At 46.0% G+C, this 20,821-nt stretch overlaps 1 protein-coding gene across 2 annotated transcripts in view; it reads right to left on the bottom strand.

Moving 5' to 3' along the window:
* The window catches only part of EYA2 (EYA transcriptional coactivator and phosphatase 2), a 294,449-nt gene that overhangs the window by 27,562 nt on the left and 246,066 nt on the right, over positions 1 to 20,821 (bottom strand). For both annotated transcript variants that reach the window (XM_003316981.5, XM_063802586.1), the window contains one exon: positions 17,346 to 17,435. In XM_003316981.5, coding sequence (XP_003317029.2) covers positions 17,346 to 17,435 — 90 coding nt within the window. The remainder of the gene's footprint in view (positions 1 to 17,345; positions 17,436 to 20,821) is intronic.

Genomic DNA, 20,821 nt, shown 5'->3' with positions numbered 1-20,821 from the left:
ACCGCCCCCCGCCCCACCGTGGTCCAAACCACCATCATCTCCCACCTAGATCAGAGGTTAGTAAGCTATAACCCAGGGGCCAAATCTGGCCTGTCGCCTGTTTGTGTAAATAAAGTTTTATTAGAACACATCTATGTTCATGCAATTACATCCTGTCTGCTGCAGCTTTTGTGCTACTGCAGGAGAACTGAGTAGCTGAGACAGGTCCAGTATGATGTGCAAAGCCAAAAATATTTACTATCTGGTCCTTTACAGAAGTCTGTTGACCCCTGGTGTAGGCTACTACAGTCACCTCCTCACTCTTCCTGCTCCTATCCTTATCTAGCCCCTATCCTCCCAGCCTAGTCTCCAGCCAGCAGCCAGAGGGATCCTGTTCAACCCTAAGTCGGATCACGTCCCGCTCCTGCTCAAATCCCCACAATGGATATCACCTCCCTCCAAATAAAAGCACAGTCCTTACAGTGGAACCTGGCTCCATGTGGTCTGCCCACCCTCGGGTTCATCACCTCCCTGACCTCATCTCCTACCCTCTCCTCACTACACTGCCCACACAGTGGCTTCCTGCAGCTCACTGCAGCCTCCGCCTCTCGGGTCAGTGATTCTCCTGCCTCAGCCTCCCAAGTAGCTGGGATTACAGGCATGCGCCACCATGCCTGGCTAATTTTTGTATTTTTAGTAGAGACAGGGTTTCACCATGTTGGCCAGACTGGTCTCGAACTCCTGACCACAAGTGATCCGCCCACCTTGGCCTCCCAAAGTGCTGGGATTCCAGGCATGAGCCACCGTGGCTGGCCTGGAATAGTTTTAGATTTACAGAAAAGTTTCAAAGATAGTACAGAGAGTTCCCATACACCCCACACCCACTTTCTCCTTTTGTTAACTTCTTACATTAGTATGCTGCATTTGTCAAAACTAATAAGCAGATAGTGCTGTGTTAACTACTGTCAATTACTTATTCAGATTTTTAAGGCTTTCCCTGTACTGTTCTTGGACTGTTCCAGGATCCAAGGTGGATATCACATGACACGTAGTTGTCCTGTCTCCTTAGGCTTCTCTGGTTTGTGACAGTTTCTCAGGCTTTCCTTGCTTTTGAGGACGGTGTGAAGGAGAACTGGTCAGGTATTTTGTAAAATGTTTGTCAACTGGGATTTTTCTGATGTTTTTCTCATGATTACACCAGGTTCCTGGGTTTTGGGAAGGTCACAGACGGGGAGTGCCATTCTCTTCATATCACATCAAGGGTAAATATTATCAATATGACTAATCACTGTTGATGTTGACCTTGATCACCTGGCTCAGGTGGTCTTCATCAGGGTTCTCCACTCCGAAGTTACTATTCCCCCCATCTATATTGTACTCTTTGGAAAGAAGTCACTATGCGTGGCTCACACTATGGGTGTAGTATCTACATAAGTTACCTGGAATTTTTCTGTGTGGGAGATTTGTTTAGTCTCCCCACTTACTTATTTATGCAATCATTTATCTACATCAGCATAGACTCATACATACTTATTTTATACTTTGGGTTAGAATCTGATATTACATTATTTATTTTATTATTCCAGCTTTTATTTTATTTTGCTCTCCTTTTTATTTATTGTTCCAGATTTGGCCATTGGGATCTGATATTACATTATTTATTTTATTACTCCAGCTTTTGTTTTATTTTGTTGTTCTTTTTATCTTTCTGGATTTGGCCATTGGGAACTCTTTTCAGTTGGATCCTGTGTTCCTCTGGCATAACCTATCACTTTGGGTTTTCCTGAGCAATTCCTTACTTTACGGTGCTAAAAGATGCTCTGGGATAATCATATAGTTCTTGGCCCAGCCCTAGAATCGGCCATTTCTCCATGGAGCTCTGGTTCCTTTTTCTTGCAGCGTGGTATTAGAAACTGTTATCTGAGCATCCTCATTGCTACAAGGGTGTCATCGTTCCTGGGCTCAGGTAACACAGCAAGGTCTTCAGTTTCCTTTTTTTTTTTTTGAGACAGAGTTTCACTCTCGTCACCCAGGCTGGAGTGCAGTGGGGTGATCTCGGCTCACTGCAACCTCCGTCTCCTGGGTTCAAGCGATTCTCCTGCCTCACTCTCCCAAGTAGCCGGCATTACAAATGCCTGCCACCACATCTGGCTAATTTTTTGTATTTTTAGTAGAGACGGGGTTTCATCATGTTGACCAGGCTGGTCTCAAACTCCTGACCTCAGGTAATCCCACCCACCTGGGCCTTCCAAAGTGCTGAAATTACAGGCGTGAGCCACTGCACCCAGACAGTCTTCAGTGTTTTTTAAAAAATTACAAAATATGGCTATTCTATCTGCTTGCAGGTGTGTTACGAGGCAAGGGGCAGGTGTCAAATAAATGATACCAATTATAGTCCAGACCCCTCTTTTCACCAGTGTGGAAACTAAAGCTCAGACAGGATCTGCAGAAAACTTCTGTAAAGAGTCACAGGGCATGGATGAAGGTAGGTGCTGGGATCGCAGGGGCCTTCCAACTTCAGCAGCGACGACCGCAATTTGTCCATTTGTCATATGCGCTGTAACTCCAGTGTCAGCTTTAGGGTGATGTTAGTCTTATAAAATGTGTGGGAGAGCGTTCCATCTTTTTCTTTGCTCTGTAGTTTATGCTGGATGAGATTTATCCTTTCCTTGAAGTTTTGTTGGAACTCTTGTTTAAAACCAGTGGGACCTGGTGCCTTTTTTGGTGGGGGCACCAAAAACGCACTTCCTCTTTAATGATTTAACAAATTTTCATGATCTTTGGTTTGTTGTATTTATTTTTATTTCCACTTGGGCTAATTTCAGTAATTTGTGTCTTCCTGAAAAGTGTCAATCTCACCTAGATTTTCAAATTCATTGGTAAAACAGTGTACCTGGCATTCTTGTAATTAAAGGAAACAACCTCCCCTGGATTTTAGTAATGTCCACCCTTTCATTCTGGATGTTGTTTATTGATCTCTCTCTCTCTCTTTTCCCCTTTGATTAAGCTTGCTAAAGCCTTATCTATTTTAACGGTCTTTCCAATTATTCTTATGAATTTTCCTGTTTTTCTAACAAATGTCATTTAGGACTGTAAATGCCAATCTGGACTGCCCTTCTGCATCCCACAGGTATGATACTTAGTATTTTTTTTCTTTTTTTTTGAGATGGAGTCTTGCTCTGACACCAAGGCTGGAGTGCAGTTGTGCAATCTCAGCTCACTGCAACCTCCGCCTCCTGGGTTCAAGTGATTGTTCTGCCTCAGCCTCCTGAGTAGCTGGGACTACAGCGTGCACCACTATGCCTGGCTAATTTTTGTATTTTTAGTAGAGATGAGGTTTCACCATCTTGGCCAGTCTGGTCTCGAACTCCTGACCTCAAGTGATCTGCCCTCCTCAGCTTCCCAAAATGCTGGGATTACAGGCATGAGCCACCATCCCCAGCCGATACTTAGTATTACTGTTGTTGCACGTTGCTGATCAGTAAACTCAGTGACAAATACTTATCAAAACCTGTTCTGATTAAGCTGGTGACAGCTGGGGTTTCTCAAACTCTCCTGCTGTGGTTTGATTCCATTACTTTTTGTCTTTGGCTGCTTGGAGACATGAATGCAGAAATTGTTGACAAATTTGCGTTAGAAAAATGATGCTCATCAGGGCCCCGATGAACTCCCTGGCTGCTCCTTCTCCTCTGAGGCAGGTATATTTTTTAAGTGAGATTGCTTAATGCTGCCTCCAGACTAGCCAGAGAGGAGTCTACTCCCTGGGAGGGAAACCTGGGCCACATCTCTTGTGCTAAGTGTTTAACTTATCTTAAGAGCGCTAAAGAGGCTGTGGCCTGAATTGTATTAATGACCATCGGGCAGGATGCTTTGGAGAGAGTTCAGTGTTAACACAGTGACATATTATTTTCCTGATAGCTCCTAAAGCTATCAGGATAAATCACACGTTTAGCAACCAGGCTCATGTGTCAGGCAAGCAGCCATGGCTGCCCTGATTTCAGCAACTTCTGAGTCTCTCCGGCATGGTCTTTCCTAAAGCCCTGGCTGCATCTTGAAATGCTCCCCTTCCAGCCTGCCCGAATGCCTGGCCATTCCTGCGTCAGGCTAGGGATACCTTTTGCCAAAGATCTTTAGGGTTACCTTGTTTCTCCTGAAAGGCTCTTTCCTTATTTTTTTATTTTTTGAGATGGAGTCTTGCTCTGTTGCCCAGGCTGGAGTGCAGTGGTGCTATCTTGGCTCACTGCAACCTTTGTCTCCCAGGCTCAGGCAATTCTCCTGCCTTAGCCTCCCGAGTAGCTGGGACTACAGGCATGCACCACCATGCCCGGCTAATATATATATATATGTGTGTGTGTGTGTGTGTATATATGTATATATGTGTGTGTGTGTGTGTGTGTGTGTGTATATATATATATATATATATATATATATATATATATATATTTAAGTAGAGACGGGATTTCGCCACATTGGCTGGGCTGGTCTTGAACTCCTGACCTCAAGTGACCTGCCCACCTTGGTCTCCCAAAGTGCTGGGATTACAGGCATGAGCCACCATGGCTGGCCCCCTGAAAGACTCTTTTCTTCCATCCATTCAGTTGATGCATGTTCTCTACTTCCTAGTTCATCTCAAACTCTATTCTCCATGAAAGATGGACATTAGCAGAGAAGTCATTTGGCCTGGGATCAAATCTCCACATTCTTCTTACTAGCTGTGTGACCCTGGGAAAGGGATCTTTCTGGGCCTCAGTTTCCTCATCTGTAAAATGGAGATTGAAAAAACCATCTCCTTTGCAGGGCTGCTGTGAGGATGCGGTGAGATGGTTCATGCGCAATGCCTGGTGCAAAAGAAGAGCTTGATATGCGTCAGCTGTCGCACAAGTGAACCGCTCTGTGCCTCAGTTTCCCCATCTCTAACATGGGGATACATAACAGTACCTGCCCTCTGTGGTTGTTGTAAGGGTTAATGAATGGGTACAGACAAGCGCTTCAGTCACTGCCAGGCACACAGTCGCATGCAGGACACACTAGCTCCCATTGGGATTGTGCTTGTTACTCCCACATGTGCACTCAGCATGTGGGAGTAACATGCCTTTTCTAGAAGGTGCATTCAGATCCCTTGCACATTGCTTTGATCACCTCCAGGCGATTCATCCCCTCAGCGGGGAGTGAAGGATGCTGTCGTGTTCATGTGGTTGCTTGTTGCTATTTGTGTGAGTTTTACTTTGCATAAGGTGCTATGCAAACTCATAGCAGAGGAATCTAATAATTCGATTTTTCATCTTACAAAGACATGAAAAATCTTGGCCAGGTGCGGCGGCTCACGCCTGTAATCCCAGCACTTTGGGAGGCTGAAGTGGGTGGATCACTTGAGGTCGGGAGTTTGAGACCAGCCTGACCAACATGGTGAAACCCTGTCTCTACTAAAAATACAAAAATTAGCCAGGTGTGGTGGCTTTAGGAGCTATCAGCTGGTGGTCCCAGCTACTCGGGAGGCTGAGGCATGAGAATTGCTTGAACCAGGTAGGTGAAGGTTGCAGTGAGCTGAGATCGCAGCACTGCACTCCAGCCTGAGAGACAGAGCGAGGCTCCATCTCAAAACACACACACACACACACACACACACACACACACACACACACACACACACAAACAAAATAAACAAAAACAAAATCAGAAAAACCCAAAGAGATGAAAAATATTTGTCTTCTCCATGAAAATTGGGGCTTCCTCCTCCTCCTGGTGTCAGATCTTGGCTTTCCGCCACCACACTTCTCAGTGACTCCAGCCTCCCTTGCACTTTCTTTTCCTCCTTTGAGTCCACTGTCTGCGGCACTGCACGAGCTCCTAGATTCTTACTGGGAATCCTTTTTCTCAAACCAGACGGACATCACTGTCCCTGGCAGAGGCAACACAGCACCATGGGTAAGGGCAGGGTCTCTGGAGCCAGGCCACCTGGGTCTGAATATTGCCACTGCCAACTATGTGACTTGGGCTGTTCACTTAGCCACTCTCTGCCTCAGTTTTCCCATTTGTAAAATGGGTGTTATGAACTGAACGTTTGTGTCTCCTCCCAGAATTCATATGTTGAAAATCTAACCTCCCTATGTGGCTGTATTTAGAGGTAGGGCCTCTAAGGAAGTAATTAAGGTTAAGTGAGGTCACAGGGTGGGGCCCTAACCCAATGGGATTGGTGTCCTTGTTAAAGGAGACACCAGACAGCTGTTTTCTCTCTCTGGCTGTCTCTCCATGTACATGCATTGAGGAAAGGCCGGGTGAAGATGCAGCAAAAATGCAGCCATCTGCAAGCCAAGAAGAGGGCCCTCACCAGAAACCAACTTTGCCAGCACCTGGATCATGGACTTCCAGCCTGCAGAACTGGGAGAAAGGAAATTTCTGTCGTGTAAGCCACCCGCTCCGTGGTATTTTATTAGGACAGACTGAGCAGACTAGTATAATGGGGATAATAATAGGATTAAATAAAGTGAAACATACAAGCCAGCTAGAACAGTGCCTGGTATGTAGTGAGTGCTCAGTAAATGTCAGTTATTATTGAGATCTGGTTCAGACGAAGAAGTGGAAAGTCAGCCAAGTTAAATACCTCCTTCAAGGTCTTAGAGCTCAGAAGAATCAAGGTCAGAATTGGAACTTAGGTCCTCTGATCCCAAATAGCATCCCACTCCTTCCATGGTGCCAGGCCTCTTAGTGGATGGCACTCACCCGGATACAGCCATGCTCCTTCATGTCGCACCTTCACGGATTTAGCCATAGAGGAGTCCCCACTTTCACTAACTTCTCAGTCTTTTTTTTTTTCTGAGATACTCTTGCTCTGTCACCCAGGCTGGAGTGCAATGGTGTGATCACAGCTAGCTCACCGCAGCTTCAACCTCCCAGGCTCAATCGATCCTCTACCTCAGCCTCCCAAGTAGCTGGGACTATAGGCACTCATCATCATGCCCGGCTAATTATTTTTATTTTTTTTTATTTTTTGAAGATATGGGGTTTTGTCATGTTGCCCAGGCTGGTCTCAAACTCCTGTGCTCAAGTGATCCTCCTGCCTCAGCCTCCAAAAGTACTAGGATTACAGGCATGAGCCACTGCGCTTGGCCTCCTCATTTATCTTTACACTGATGCTCTTTCACAAACCTACGCTTCATCCTGGGCATCATTACCTATGACATCACTGGTTTGATGTACTGGTCATTTTCCCCCTAAAACACGAGTAAGAAAAAACCATACATTTAACAAAGTGGTTTTTTGTTTTGTTTTGTTTTGTATTTTAATTAAGAGCAAACCACATGAAACCTGGATCATGCTGTGCACAAGGCATCCATAAATACTGCTCAGCTGACTGACATCTCTCAGGGACTCAGTGTGGTGGGCATTTGGATGGGAGAATTCCACTTTGTACAAGACTGTCCAACATATTGGGTTGAGTGGTATTGCTGGCCCTGCCTCTAAAAGCAAACAGTGCTTTCCCTTCATGTGACAACCAACTACCCCAACCCCCAGTTTCTTTCTTTCTTTCTTTTTTTGAGACAGAGTCTCAACTGTGTCACCCAGGCTGGAGTGAAGTGGTGCGATTTTGGCTCAATGCAATCTCTGCCTCCCACCCACCCCCAGTTTCTTTTTTTCTTTTCTTTTCTTTTTTTTTTTTTTTGAGACTGAGTGTTGCTCCATCACCCAGGCTGAAGTGCAGTGGCGCGATCTCAGCTCACTGCAACCACTGCCTCCTGGGTTCGAGTGATTCTCGTGCCTCAGCCTCCTGAGTAGCTGGGATTACAGGCACCCGCTGCCACACCCATCTAATTTTTGTATTATTAGTAGAGACGGGGTTTCACCATGTTGGCCAGGCTGGTCTCGAAGCCCTGACCTCAAGTGATCTGCCACCTCAGCCTCCCAAAGTGCTGGGATTACTGGCGTGAGCCACCATGCCTGGCCCCACCCCTAGTTTCTAATGCGCCCCCCTATCCATCCAAGGGATGGGGCTGCCCTCAGGTGGGAATGCTGGTCTAGTTAAACACACTGACACTAATGTGAATGAGAACATTCAGAATGCCCATTCTTTGAGAAAAAAAAAATGGTACACTCCCCTGTCCTCCCAACACACAAATGACACTGCTAAGGAGCAGGGCTGGTAATTCACAATACAGGTGGTAGGAGGTATGTGTACAGTGTGGAGGAATAATCCAGGGCAAACATGCCAGACTAGAGGATCTAGCAAATGAGGAGAACGGGTCAGAGTCCAGGCACCCGGCTGAGGTTGCAGAACCAGAGACCAGGATTTGAGGAGAAGAAAATGCAGTAAATGGAAATTGAGGTCTGTGAAATAGGAGGTGAGAATTAAGTGCTGGCAGGAATCTGAGCTCTTCGTCGAGAAGAGGTCCCTGGATTGCTAACCTCTAGAGTTCTGCAGATAAGATAAATACATCCTGTTTTGTATGGACGACGTTAACCTACTTAATTTCTAATAAAGTCAAAGGCACATAAACAAAGTCAGTTTCCTGAAAGTTAGAAATTCCAGAAGGCAGTTGTTACCATGGATGGGGTCGTAGGGCAAGATCATCAACTGTCAAGAAACAACGATTTACTGATCACCTACTATGTGCCAGTTATAGCAGTGAACACAGTGGACATGTTCTCTGCCCTCCCGGAATACACAGCTGGTGGGGAACACAGAATTCACATCAATTATTTTAAATAATTATGAAATGGTTACAAAGAGTACAAAATGTACCGCATAAGTATGAGGCATCCTGGGAGCATATGATGGCAGAATCTAACCTTTTGAGGGGAATCGGGTAAGACTTCCCTAAGGACATGGAACTGGTTCAGAGATTTAAGAGGTGCATAGGAACTGGCGAGGCCTTGGACCTTGAGAACAAGAGGAGGGGAGAATGGTGGGGAAGCGTGTTCCATACAGAGGGCATGGCGTGGGCAGAATCTTAAGGTAGTGGGGAGCATGGATGTTCAAGGAATTAAAAAAAGACCATTGGATCTGGAGTGGAGCAAATGATGAAAAGAGTAGGAGAAAAAGAGTCTGGAGAGGCAAGTGGGGTCAGTCCATAATAGCTCACTGAAGAGCTTTTTTTTTTTTGAGATGGAGTCTCGCTCTGTTGCCCAGGCTGGAGTGCAGAGGTGTGATCTTGCCTCACTGCAACCTCTGCCTCCTGGTTTCAAGCGATTCTCCTGCCTCAGCCTACCGAGTAGCTGGGATTACAGGTGCCCACCACGATGACCTGCTAGTTTTTGTATTTTTAGTAGAGACAGGGTTTTGCCATGTTGGCCAGGCTGGTCATGAACTCCTGACCTCAAGTGATACACCTGCTTCGACCTTCCAAAGTGCTGGGATTACAGGCGTGAACCACTGTGCCCAGCCTACCGAAGAGTTTTAAGCAGAAGGTGACATGTTCAGCTTTCCTTTTCACCTCTCTGGCTACTGTGATGAAAACTGAGGAAAGGTGTCAGGCTGAGACTGCCAGCTGACCCTCAATACCCAATTCACTTCCCCCTTTATTAGTAGCAGTTTTTATTGGCACGTTACTGTCCAGAATAAAGACTACATTTCCCAGGCTCCCTTGCCTTGGAAGGTGTGGCCAAGTGACTATGTTAAGGCCAATGGGGTGTGAGCAGAAGAGAGAACTGCAACCACTGGGTGGTGCCCTTTTCTGTCTCTGCCTCCTTTTCCTGCTGCCTGGAATGTGCCTGGAATAGGTGGCTCATGCCTGTAATCCCAGCAGTTTGAGAGCCCAAGGCGGGAGGATTCCTTGAGACTACGAGTTTGAGACCAGCCTGGGTAGCATAGGAGACTCCATCTCTACAGAAAATAAAAATATTAGCGGAGCATGGTGACGCCTGCCTATAGTCCCAGCTACTCAGGAGGCTGAGGTGGGAGGATGGCTTGAGCCCGGGAGGTCGAGGCTGCAGTGAGCCATGATCATGCCACTGCACTCCAGCTTGGGTGACTGAGGTGATAGAGTAAGACCCTGTCTTTCGGGGGGTGGGGGGAAAGGAAGCCGCTGTGCCTGGGCTTCTGGCACGGAAGAGCTGCCTTTCTGGCCCTAGACTGTTCACATTTCAGATTTCCTCATGAGAGAGAAACAGATCTGTGTTGTACTTAAGCCTCTTTATTCTGATGAGCTTGTATCCTAATTCATAGACAGCAGGGAGACAGTGAGAAGGCCGTGATGACATCCAAGAGAAAGATGATGGTGACTTAGACCACAGAGGTAATGGCAAGGGGAGTGAAGAGAAGCGGACAGGGGCCAGGACCAGAGAATGCAGCAGAAACTCAGGCAAGGCAGGATGACGCCAGGTGCCTCCAACCTCAGCCGCTGCTGTGCAACCATTGACTCCCTGGCCAGATGCATTAATTCCACCCTCCTGGGGCCAAACTCTTTGCCTCCCTCTTACTACTGCCCTCACCATGCCAGCCCCTGGACATCTTCTTCAGGGACAGCACCTCACTCAGGCACACCTCCTGGCTTCCAGAGGACACCCTGACATTGACAGATTGCCTGCTAAGGCAAGGGAGAGCAAGGAAGGCCCCCTCCTCAGTCCTGCTGCATCTTGCCTGCAAATCTTGTGTGTGTGTATGTGTGTATGTATGTATTTATTTACTTATTTTGAGATGAAGTCTCACTCTGTTGCCCAGTCTGGACTGCAGTGGTGTGATCTCGGCTCACTGCAACCTCTGCCTCCTGGTTTCTGCTGCCTCAGCCTACCAAGTAACTGAGATTACAGGTGCATGCCACCCTGCTCGGCTAATTTTTTTTTTTTTTTGTATTTTTAGTAGAGATGGGGTTTTGCCATGTTGGCGAGGCTGGTCTTGAACTCCTGACCGCAAATGATCCACTGTCTCAGCCTCCCAAAGTGCTGGGATTACAGGCATGAGCCATCATGCCTGGCCCAAACTTGTGTTCTTTTAATATATACCAAGAAGAATGTGATGCCCAGCAGGCAGGGGGTACCTAAGACAGTTCTTGTCAACACACCTGCCATTTTAACCAAGAGGATGGGGGCTGTTACAATCTTTAGGGCCACCAAACGCCATGGATGTGGATAGCAAATCACCAGAGAGTTTCGGTGGTGTGATGAGCTGATAATGAAAATCTGCAACTGGAGAGTCAGCCTATCTTCTCTGTCTACTTTAGATCCCTTTTCTTCTGGCTTTATATCTATTTATGATGCCTTTGTTTATAGGTACCTTTGCTTGTTAACTTCTTTTTCATGCCCGAACTAAATGTCCCCTTGCTGAAATTTGGAATCATCTTTAATCACACTGCCTATAAAATTTCAGCCATTCAAAGTGAATCTAGGTTTTAAATGTATTTTAAATTAAAGTTGTGACATCTCAAAACATAAATAATACTTGTTTTTTTTCTTGTTTTTTGGAGATGGAGTCTCCCTCTATCGCCCAGGCTGGAGTGCAGTAGCACAGTCTCAGCTGCCAGGCCTCCCCATTCTCTTCTTCTCACAGGGCAGGGCTGAACGGTATCTCCTCCTGGCTGCATCCGAGCCCAGAAGTCAAAACCTAAGGGGTCCCTGCTTGGCTGGGACAGAGGCCGCAGACCTAGATCCAGCTCTGACTCGACAGTGGCACATCCCTGTGAAGTAGGGCTTGGGGGCTTCCCATGAACAGCTTTCAGAGTGAGTGCAGTAGAGTGGGGCTGGAGGACAGTTTTGACAGATCTTGAGCAGGTGCTTGAATTTTAACCGAACATCCACCCTTACCCATGACCCAGGTGACATTTCAGAGGAGGGTTCACCTGCCCTGCAAAGTAAGAGCTGCAAAATCAGCAGCTCTTGCACAAAGGCAAGGTGGCAGGGAGCAGGGGAGGGAGCTGTCGATATTTATGCCCAAGCTGCAGCAGTTGGCTGGGACCCAGGCCTGGTCTGCTCATGACTGTCATCATCTTTGTCATATTTCTGTTGCCTATACTTTTATAAAATGATTGTAAAATCAGGGGTCGGCAAGCTAGTTATAGTTTTCTAATTCACAGTAAAATAAATATGTAGCAATTAAACAATTTGCCCTGGTACCATAGAACCCCCACTTGCCTATCCCCAGGGACACATGTAGCCCCTGTAGCCCCCTGGTGGAAAGGCCCCCACATTGGGCAGGTATGCCAGGCTCTGTGCTGACTGCTTTCACATAGCTCCATCCTTACAGCCCTAGATGGTGGGGGCTTTTCTTCCACCCATTTAACAGATGAGCAAACTGAGGCTCAGAGGGATGGAGAGACTTGCCCAGGTTAGGAGATGGTAGATCCAGGACTCAACAGCAGATGGAACTGATTAGAAGGCTTTTGTCCTCAACTTGGGACATGCATGCAGAATATCCTAAGATACAGCTGCATGTGGCACCTTCTGTGTCCCGGACCATTTTTTTTTTATTCTTTTTTTTTTTTTTTTTTTTGAGACAGAGTCTTGCTCTGTCACCCAGGCTGGAGTACAGTGGGGCGATCTCTGCTCACTGCAGCTTCCGCCTCCTGGGTTCCAGCGATTCTCCTGCCCCAGCCTCCTGGGTAGCTGGGATTACAGGTGCCTGCTACCACACCTGGCTAATTTTTGTATTTTTAGTAAAGACGGGGTTTCACCATGTTGGCCAGGCTGGTCTTGAACTCCTGACCTCAAGTGATCCACCCGCCTCGGCCTCCCAAAGTGTTAGGACTACAGGCGTGAGCCACTGCACCAGGCCAATCCTGGACCATTCTTTAAACCCCACAGATTCTTTCCCCTGGGAGTCTGGAAGTTGCTGATCTAATGCGGATACCTGCTTCAATCCTTGTCCTCTGGAGTCTGTTCTCCACCAGGCAGCCAGAGGCAGCTTCTGAACCAAAGTCACATCATGTTGTTCTAAACCCTCCAGTGGCTTTTGTCACCCTTGGCTGTTACCCAAAGCCTTACAATGGCCCAAAGGCGTCACCCTCATTGCCCACCGCAATTCTTCCTGTTCCCTCTGCTTCTGTCTTGCTGGTTTCCTCCCAGTTTCTGGAGCCCATCAACTCTAATCATGCCTTGGCCTTTGCACAGTGCTTCTCTCTATCTGGAACACTCTTCACCCAGATATCGGCATGGCCTCCTCCTCCACCTCCTTCAGGTCTTTGCTCAAAAGTCAGAAGAGCCTGGGTGCGGTGGCTCACACCTGTAATCCCAGTACTTTGGTACTTTGGGAGGTTGAGGAGGGTGGATCACTTGAGGTCAGGAGTTCGAGACCACCGTGCCCAACAAGGTGAAGCCCTGTCTCTACTAAAAATACAAAAATTAGTTGGACATGGTGGCGTGTGCCTGTAATGTCAACTACTTGGGAGGCTGAGGCAGGAGAATCGCTTGAACCCAGTAGGCAGAGGTTGCAGTGCGACAAGATCGTACCTCCAGCCTGGACAACAGAGTGAGACTGTCTCAAAAAAAAAAAAAAAAAAAAAAAGTCAGAGGAGCCTCTCCTGGATATAACAAGTGAAAACCACAAAACAAAAGCCCTGGTGAGAGCCTCCTCCCTGACTCTCTTGGTCTCTCTTCAGAGCACTTTGCTCTGACATTATACTTTGCATTCCATTGTTTATGGTCAGCCTCCTGAACTGGAAGGTCAATGCCTTGTGGGCATGAGTCTTGCTGTGTTTGGTTTGCTGCTGAATCCACAGCATTCCATTAGGGCCTGGCAAATGGTAAGCCCTTCATAAAGCGCTGCTGGACGCAGGAAGGAACTCCCTTACAGGTGGTACTACTACAGGCTCGGAGAACAAAGGCTTCTGGCTTTGCCGGGCCTTGAGCACGCCTCTCCCTGGTCCACACAGCTTCCCTGGGCAGCTGCAGAAGGCTGTGCTTTAGATTTTGACAGGGACTGCCTTGCACCAACAAACAATATGTTTTCACTTGTGTGAATTTTAACTTCATCATCGTATAACGTGGTTTCAATTCTGCTGAGGTGCCCTGGGGGCTTCTGGCACTGGGACATTTTCGAAATAAATTTAGAAAATAAAAACAAACTGGCTTCCCTAAGTAGCTCCAGCTGGTAATTAAGATCCTCCTTCTAGAGGTGCAACTTCGACTTCAGGGGCCAGAGAGAAACAGCAGAGTGGGACAAGACTCTGAAGACATCAGCTTGAAATACACAGAAATCCCACAAAATACCTGGCTTTGAGTCGCAGGTTCAACCAAGATCCACAAGGCGCCTATTCCATGCCTGGTGTTGTTACTGCAGTGGAGGTTCAAACTCATCTATCTGCTGCCTAATCTGGCATCTTCACCAGGGTGTCTCAGACATCTCAAACCCCACGTACCCCAGACAGGGGGATGGGATCCTCCACTGCATACCAAACACCTCTTCTGTTTTGCCCATCTCAGTGAAGGACAACACATCCTGGTCAGATCAAGCCCAGGAGTCCTTGCCACCTCTCTCTCCCCCAACCTCTCTCTCCCCCAACCTCCACATCTAGTCTATCAGCAAGTCCTCTTGGCTTCACCTCACCCTCAAGTCCACGTCTTCCTACCACCTGGATCCAGTCCATTTTCTTCTCTTGCTTGGACTATTGCAGTAGCCTCTTGGCTGGTCTCTCTGCCTCCACATTTCTTTTCTTTTTTACTTTTTTTTTTTTTTTAAGATGGAGTTTCACTCTGTCACCCAGGCTGGAATACAGTGGCTTGATCTCGGCTCACTGCAACCTCTGCCTCCTGGGTTCAAGTGATTCTCCTGCCTCAGCTTCCTGAGTAGCTGGGATTACAGGCACCCGCCACCACACCTGGCTAATATTTTTGTATTTTTAGTAGAGACAGGGTTTCATCATGTTGGCCAGGCTGGTCTTGAACTCCTGATCTCAAGTGATCCACCCGCCTTGGCCTCCCAAAGTGCTGGGATTACAGGTGTGAGCCACCATGCCCAGACCACATTTCTCCTCTGACTGCCCATTCTCCACACAGCAGCCAGAGAGGTCTTCTTAACACACAATCCAGACCATGTGGCTTTTCCTTCTTAATACCAGCTTGCCCCAGGGATGTCCAAGGCACTTAGAATGAGCTTCGATTGCTGTAATATCTCCTGCTCCAGGCTCATCTATCCTGGCCGCCTCCATACTTTTACTCCTGCACTTCGGCTTCCATGCCTTCTCTCTGATCCCAGGGGCCTTCATGCTTGTTCTCACTCAGGACCTTTGCACTTGCTGTCCCCGCCCCACTGCCCCCGATCTCCATCTGAATGGGTGCTTGTCATCCTTTGGTTCAAGTGTTACTGCCTTAAGAGGCCTTCCCTGGACCGGCCCCCTCAAGAATGCTGCCCCCCAACCCTCCTCCATCCCCATCACTTGTTCTCACATCTGATTATTTTATTTTCTTCATATCCTTTTTATTATCATAAATGGTCTTGTTTATGGATTTGTTTGGTTGTTTACTGCCTGGGCCCTAGAGATTCAGGGTCAATCACACAGAGTGGTCCCTGTTCTCACAGAAGTGGGGGCAATAAGCAAGAATGAAAACAACCCTGGACTTTTCAACTACAAGGGCCAATAATTTCCACTTTTGGTTAAAACGAGTTGGGTTTTGATCTTTGCAATCGGCTGAGTCTTTACCGCATTAGGCTCCATAAATACTCACTGAATTCAACGGCCATAGTTTTTGTTTGTTTGTTTGTTTTCTCTCTTGTGTCCTTCGAGCCATAGACGTCATCGTGAAGCGAGCCTGAACTTTGCTTTTGAATAAAGACAGTCCCAAGCCTTGAAGCCAATGGTATTTATTCTCCATTGCTCCAAAGCTCTCTTTCTTCCTCAAGTTTCTACCTAGTTCTGCTCTTTGAAACAGATGTTGGGCAAAGAATACCAATTCCATTTTATAGATGTGAAGACTGAGGCCCAAGAGGCTTACATAGATTAGACAAAACACAAGACTGATTATTTCAGCAAGGATTCCTCTCTCTGGAACTCCAGCCTGCAGACTAGAAAGAAAAATCTGTATGCTTTCCTAATGATAAATATTAGTAGTGCCTTGGGCTAGCCAGGATGGATTTGAAATCCATAACCTTTATATTTCTACTTCAGTTTAGTCCCCAGGGATATTCCAGATTCCGGGAAAAAATATTCCTACTAAGAGAAATAGAATTGTTCTTTTGTATACAGTTTTATTTTAGGTTGCCTTTATTTTTCTTTTCTTTTCTTTTTTTTTTTTTTTTTGATGGTGTCTTGCTCTGTTGCCAGGCTGGAGTGCAGTGGCGCGATCTCCGCTCACCGCAAGGTCCGCCTTCTGGGTTCACGCTACTCTCCTGCCTCAGCCTCCTGCGTAGCTGGGACTAAAGGTGCCCGCCACCATGCCCGGCTAATTTTTGTATTTTTAGTAGAGACGGGGTTTCGCCATGTTAGCCAGGATGGTCTCAATCTCCTGACCTTGTGATCCACCCGCCTCGGCCTCCCAAAGTGCTGGGATTACAGGCGTGAGCCACCACGCCCTGGCCGGTTGCCTTTATTTTTCAATCTGTTGAACCAATAAGGTGAACATAATTTACAAAGCCAGAAGATTTCCATACTGATCCTTTTATCAGCCAAAACCCCTTCTTCACGTTCGAGAAAGTTGCTTGCTCTTTCATTAGAGGGAAGTAACTCATTGTATTTCCCTCTTTACTTTGGCTACCAGGAAGTGATACACTCTGAACTTGATTGCAATAGTTAGCCTGAGCCTGGATTTTTTTTGTGCAACGTCTTACCCTTATTCATGACATAGCTTTGTTTCCGCTTGCCTTTGTGTTACTAGTTCTATTTTAAATATGTTTCCCATTCAAAATCCTTTCTGACATAGGCTGGGTATAAACAAATGAATTCAATTTATTTTTGAAGCTGCTCTCCCGCTTTTTTCCCTATCTCCCTTGGATCTTGCTTACGGGCTCAGGAGCAGATACTTTAAATAAGCATATTCCCTCTGCTCACTCTCACTCCTTCTCTTTATAAAACATGCTTTCAGGGGAATGTAAATTGTTTTTAAAAGCTTCCACCCTGGGCCACTGCTAATTATTACTGACCCAGGAGGATCTGTACTAATTTGCCTTAATAAACTTATTAAATAGCAAATTTCAGGAGGAAGAAACTACATAGCCATTATTGGATTAGTAAAACTGCCAGTGGACACTACCACTGGAACAGAGAAGAGCCCGTTAACTGCACAGGAAAGCTAGGGAGATAATTGAGCTAAGTGTGTTTCCAATAAACCATCACCGGCCACAGTTTTGGGCCTTTTTGGGGGTTGTTAGCAAAAGTTTCAAGCTTCTAAAAGAAAAAGGAAAAAAAAAAAAAAAAGAAAAAGAAAGGAAAGGCAGCATCCTTCTTCCCATAAACTAGATGCAGGTGATTAAACATGGCAAATATTAAATGAAATCAGCAACCACAAACCTCCAGGTCATTGAAGAACAGATGTGTATCTGCAAGGTTGAAGATCATCTCTTCCATCATAAGGCCAATGCGCACAGACGTCGTGGTGTCCTGCGAGGCAGAGAAGGGGAAAATCACATGCGAGCAGAGCCTGAGGAATCTTAGCTACCCTTTTGGTCCCATTCCACTGCTGAAAAGCAGTTTTGGTTTTTCCTCATCTGCTCAGCTCACGCGTGGCCTAAAATGAGTCTCTGTGTGAGGCCGGTGTGATAATCATGTTGTACAGCTTCCGGGATCTCACTTCTAGTTTTCACCATTTCTTTTTACCCTTTCCAGTATTTACATCTCCTGGAAAATGACCCTGGGATTGCAACAGTGTTCAGCGTTGCAAGGACACTTATCACAGATATGATATGGCTGTAATAAAACAGGGCCTCCTGGCAAATGCATGTTTTCAGGGGTTGCCTCCAACACATTTTTGTTTTCAGGGAGGTCTGGAAGATTTCAGTATAAACTACTGGGAGAGTTGGGATGTTGAGTCTCTCTTTCCAACAATCTCTCTATGCACACTGCCTTACTCCCTCCTCTTGATATTTAAAAAAATCCCTGTTATCCAACAATAGAGGGTTAATGATAAAAACACACAAACACAAAGGCACTATGGTACATTCATAGGAGGGAAAACTAGGCAGCCATTATACAAACGAAGTCATTCTGGAGTTACTGATATGAAACTGTCATCAAGAGATACAGTACTAAGTAACAAAAGCAAGCTGCAACACAGCATAACGTATGAATTTGCACACTTGTGCAATGAAAGTGCCTCCTTTCTGTATACATAGTGTGGTAGACTGTACTGCTGTTCACCCATATTTGGGGTCCCTCCCTGAGGTGCTTCTCCCTGCAAAAGGAGGACATGTAGCAGGGGTTGGCAAGCTGCAGCCCCCACGCCATACCTGGCCTGCTGCTTGTTTTTGTATGACTAATGAGTTAAGAATGGTTTTTACATTTTTTAGAAAATCAGTGTATTGTCTACACTGTACTACAAAGTCAGAGGTGAGTAGACTGTGTGTCCCACAAAGCCTAAAATATTTACCATCCAGCCGCTGACACATACCCTCCCTGTTCAATTCAGGTTATGATTGATTAATATTGGGAGGACATGAAGAGAACGTTTGCATATGTGTGATGGGGTCAAGGGTGAGAAAAGAGAGCTCAATTCTTCTATTTTGGGAAGCAAGAGATCATACCTACAACTGAAAAAACATACTTCTTGTATGTGCTACAAGAAGGAGCACATACGCATGTTACTTAGAAATTGGACCATGCAACTTGCTTTGGCCAGTGATATGTGGGCAAAAGTTATGTTTCACTTTTGATCAGAAGTTTTTAGGAGCCAGTGCACACTTCCCCATGCACTCTCTTTTCTCACTTCACAAGGCTGCAAGTATTCTGGATATTTATTCTGTTAGCCTGGAAGGCAGCTATGTTCACCAATGCCCACACATATTCTGTTGGCTTGGGTTCCAGAATAAAGATGATGTGGAGCAGAGATACAGCTGACCACAATGGAGATGTATCATAAATGAGAAGTAGATGAGATTTTGGGGATGTTTGTTACTGCAGCATGCCCTTACCTATCCTAACCAATACACATGGAAAATATGCAGCACAATGGTTTCCACCCCTGGATACATATTGTGATGCTCTGAGAAGCCTTTAAAAATCCTGATGCCCAGGCTGCTCTCCAGACCAATAAAATCAGAATTGCTGACAGCAGGGTCCAGGCACCAAGAAGTTTAAAGCTCCCCAGGTGATTTCCATATGCAGTCAAGGTTAAGAACCACTAGTCTAGATTTCAATATGCAGTCAAGGTTAAGAACCACTAGTCTAGAAGGATATAAAACACACTGTTAATAATATTCCTGGCTAATATCTATGAAGTGCTTTCTCTGTGCCACTTTATAAGTATTAACTCATTTAATCCCCACCAAACTCTGTAAGGTGAACACTATTATTTTTCCATTGCTATGGTTTGGATGTGGTTTGTTCCTGCCACAACTCGTGTTGAAATTTGATCTCCAATGTGGCAGTGTTGGGAGGTAAGGCCTAGTAGGAGGTGTTTGGGTCATGAATAGATTAATGCCTTCCCATGAGAGTCAGTGAATTCTCAGTCTCTCAGGAATAGATTAGTTTCCAAGAGTGTGAGTTGTTAAAAGAGTTGACTTTCTCTCTCCCCATGTGATCTTTGCACACGTTGACTCCCCTTCCACTTTCCACCATGAATGGAAGCAGCTTGAGGCCCTCACCAGGTACAGCTACCCAATCTTGAACTTGCCGACCCCCAGAATCATAAGTCAAATAAACCCCTTTTCTTTATAAATTATCCAGCCTCAGGTACTCTATTATAGCAACACTAAATGGACTAAAACACCCATTTTTAGATGAGAAAATGGAGGCATACAAGGTTAGGCAACTTGTTCAAGGCCATACAAGCTAACAAATGCTGAGATTAGAACATAGGTAATCTGGTTCTGGAACAACACTGCTTCTGAGGACTCAAAGGGGCTGAGTTGGGAGAGGAGCGACAGGGGCCTTGTCCCCTTGCTCCATACAGTCCTTTTCCTGTTTAAATTTTTCACTGGAGGCTATATTATTTCTATTATAAAAATAAATAATTAAGGACATAAACCCTTCTTGACCCTTAAAAAAAAAGAAAGAAAAAAATGCAGCTGGTGATCTCAGCTTCACACACACAACTGTGAAGAATCAGGCCCAGGAACACAGCCATTAGGCAAAACACTTCATCAAGGCCCCGAGAGCCAAAGCTTAGCACTCTTGGTCCTGGCTGGAAGTCGATGGGGCAGGGTACTCAGTGAAAAATGAAGAGCAAATGAGGAAAACAAACTTCTCAGGGCCTAGGAGGGAATCGTGTGTGACCTGGGAAAAGGTTTTGCATTACTCATATCCAAAGCATTTCACCTCTGCACAATCACACACTCCTCTCTGACGGAGCAATTCGTGCACCTAATCACTGATTACCAACCCTCCATGTACTGGACAAGAAGCAAGAAGGAGCTGCCACCCAGACTTGTTTGCTGAAAGGATTTATTCTGAAAGATGTCACCTCCCAGGCCAGCACACAGAGAAGGAAAAGTAATTATTGCATACCAAATGACTTCTCTGTGAAAAGTATTTATATAGTTGTAAGAAGGCAAATACCGCATATTGATAAAGCTCAAGTTATGATTGACTGATACTGGGAAGACATGAAGAGAAAGTTTGCATGTGTGTGTTGGGGTCAAGGGTGAGAAAAGAGAGCTCAATTAGTATATTTTGGGAAGCCAGAGATCATGCCTACAATGGGGGGAAAATAAAGAATCAAGAAGTAGCACCTAAGGATGTTACTTAGAAATTTGGGAGTGAGGCTGGGTGCAGTGGCTCACACCTGTAATCCAGTGCTTTGGGAGGCCGAGGCGGGTAGATCATTTGAGGTC

Source organism: Pan troglodytes, chromosome 21 (genome assembly GCF_028858775.2).
Source record: "Pan troglodytes isolate AG18354 chromosome 21, NHGRI_mPanTro3-v2.0_pri, whole genome shotgun sequence".
NCBI classification, from domain to species: Eukaryota; Metazoa; Chordata; class Mammalia; order Primates; family Hominidae; genus Pan; species Pan troglodytes.
The sequence above is the reverse complement of the archived record's forward strand: the minus strand, read 5'-3'. Positions and strand labels throughout refer to the sequence as shown.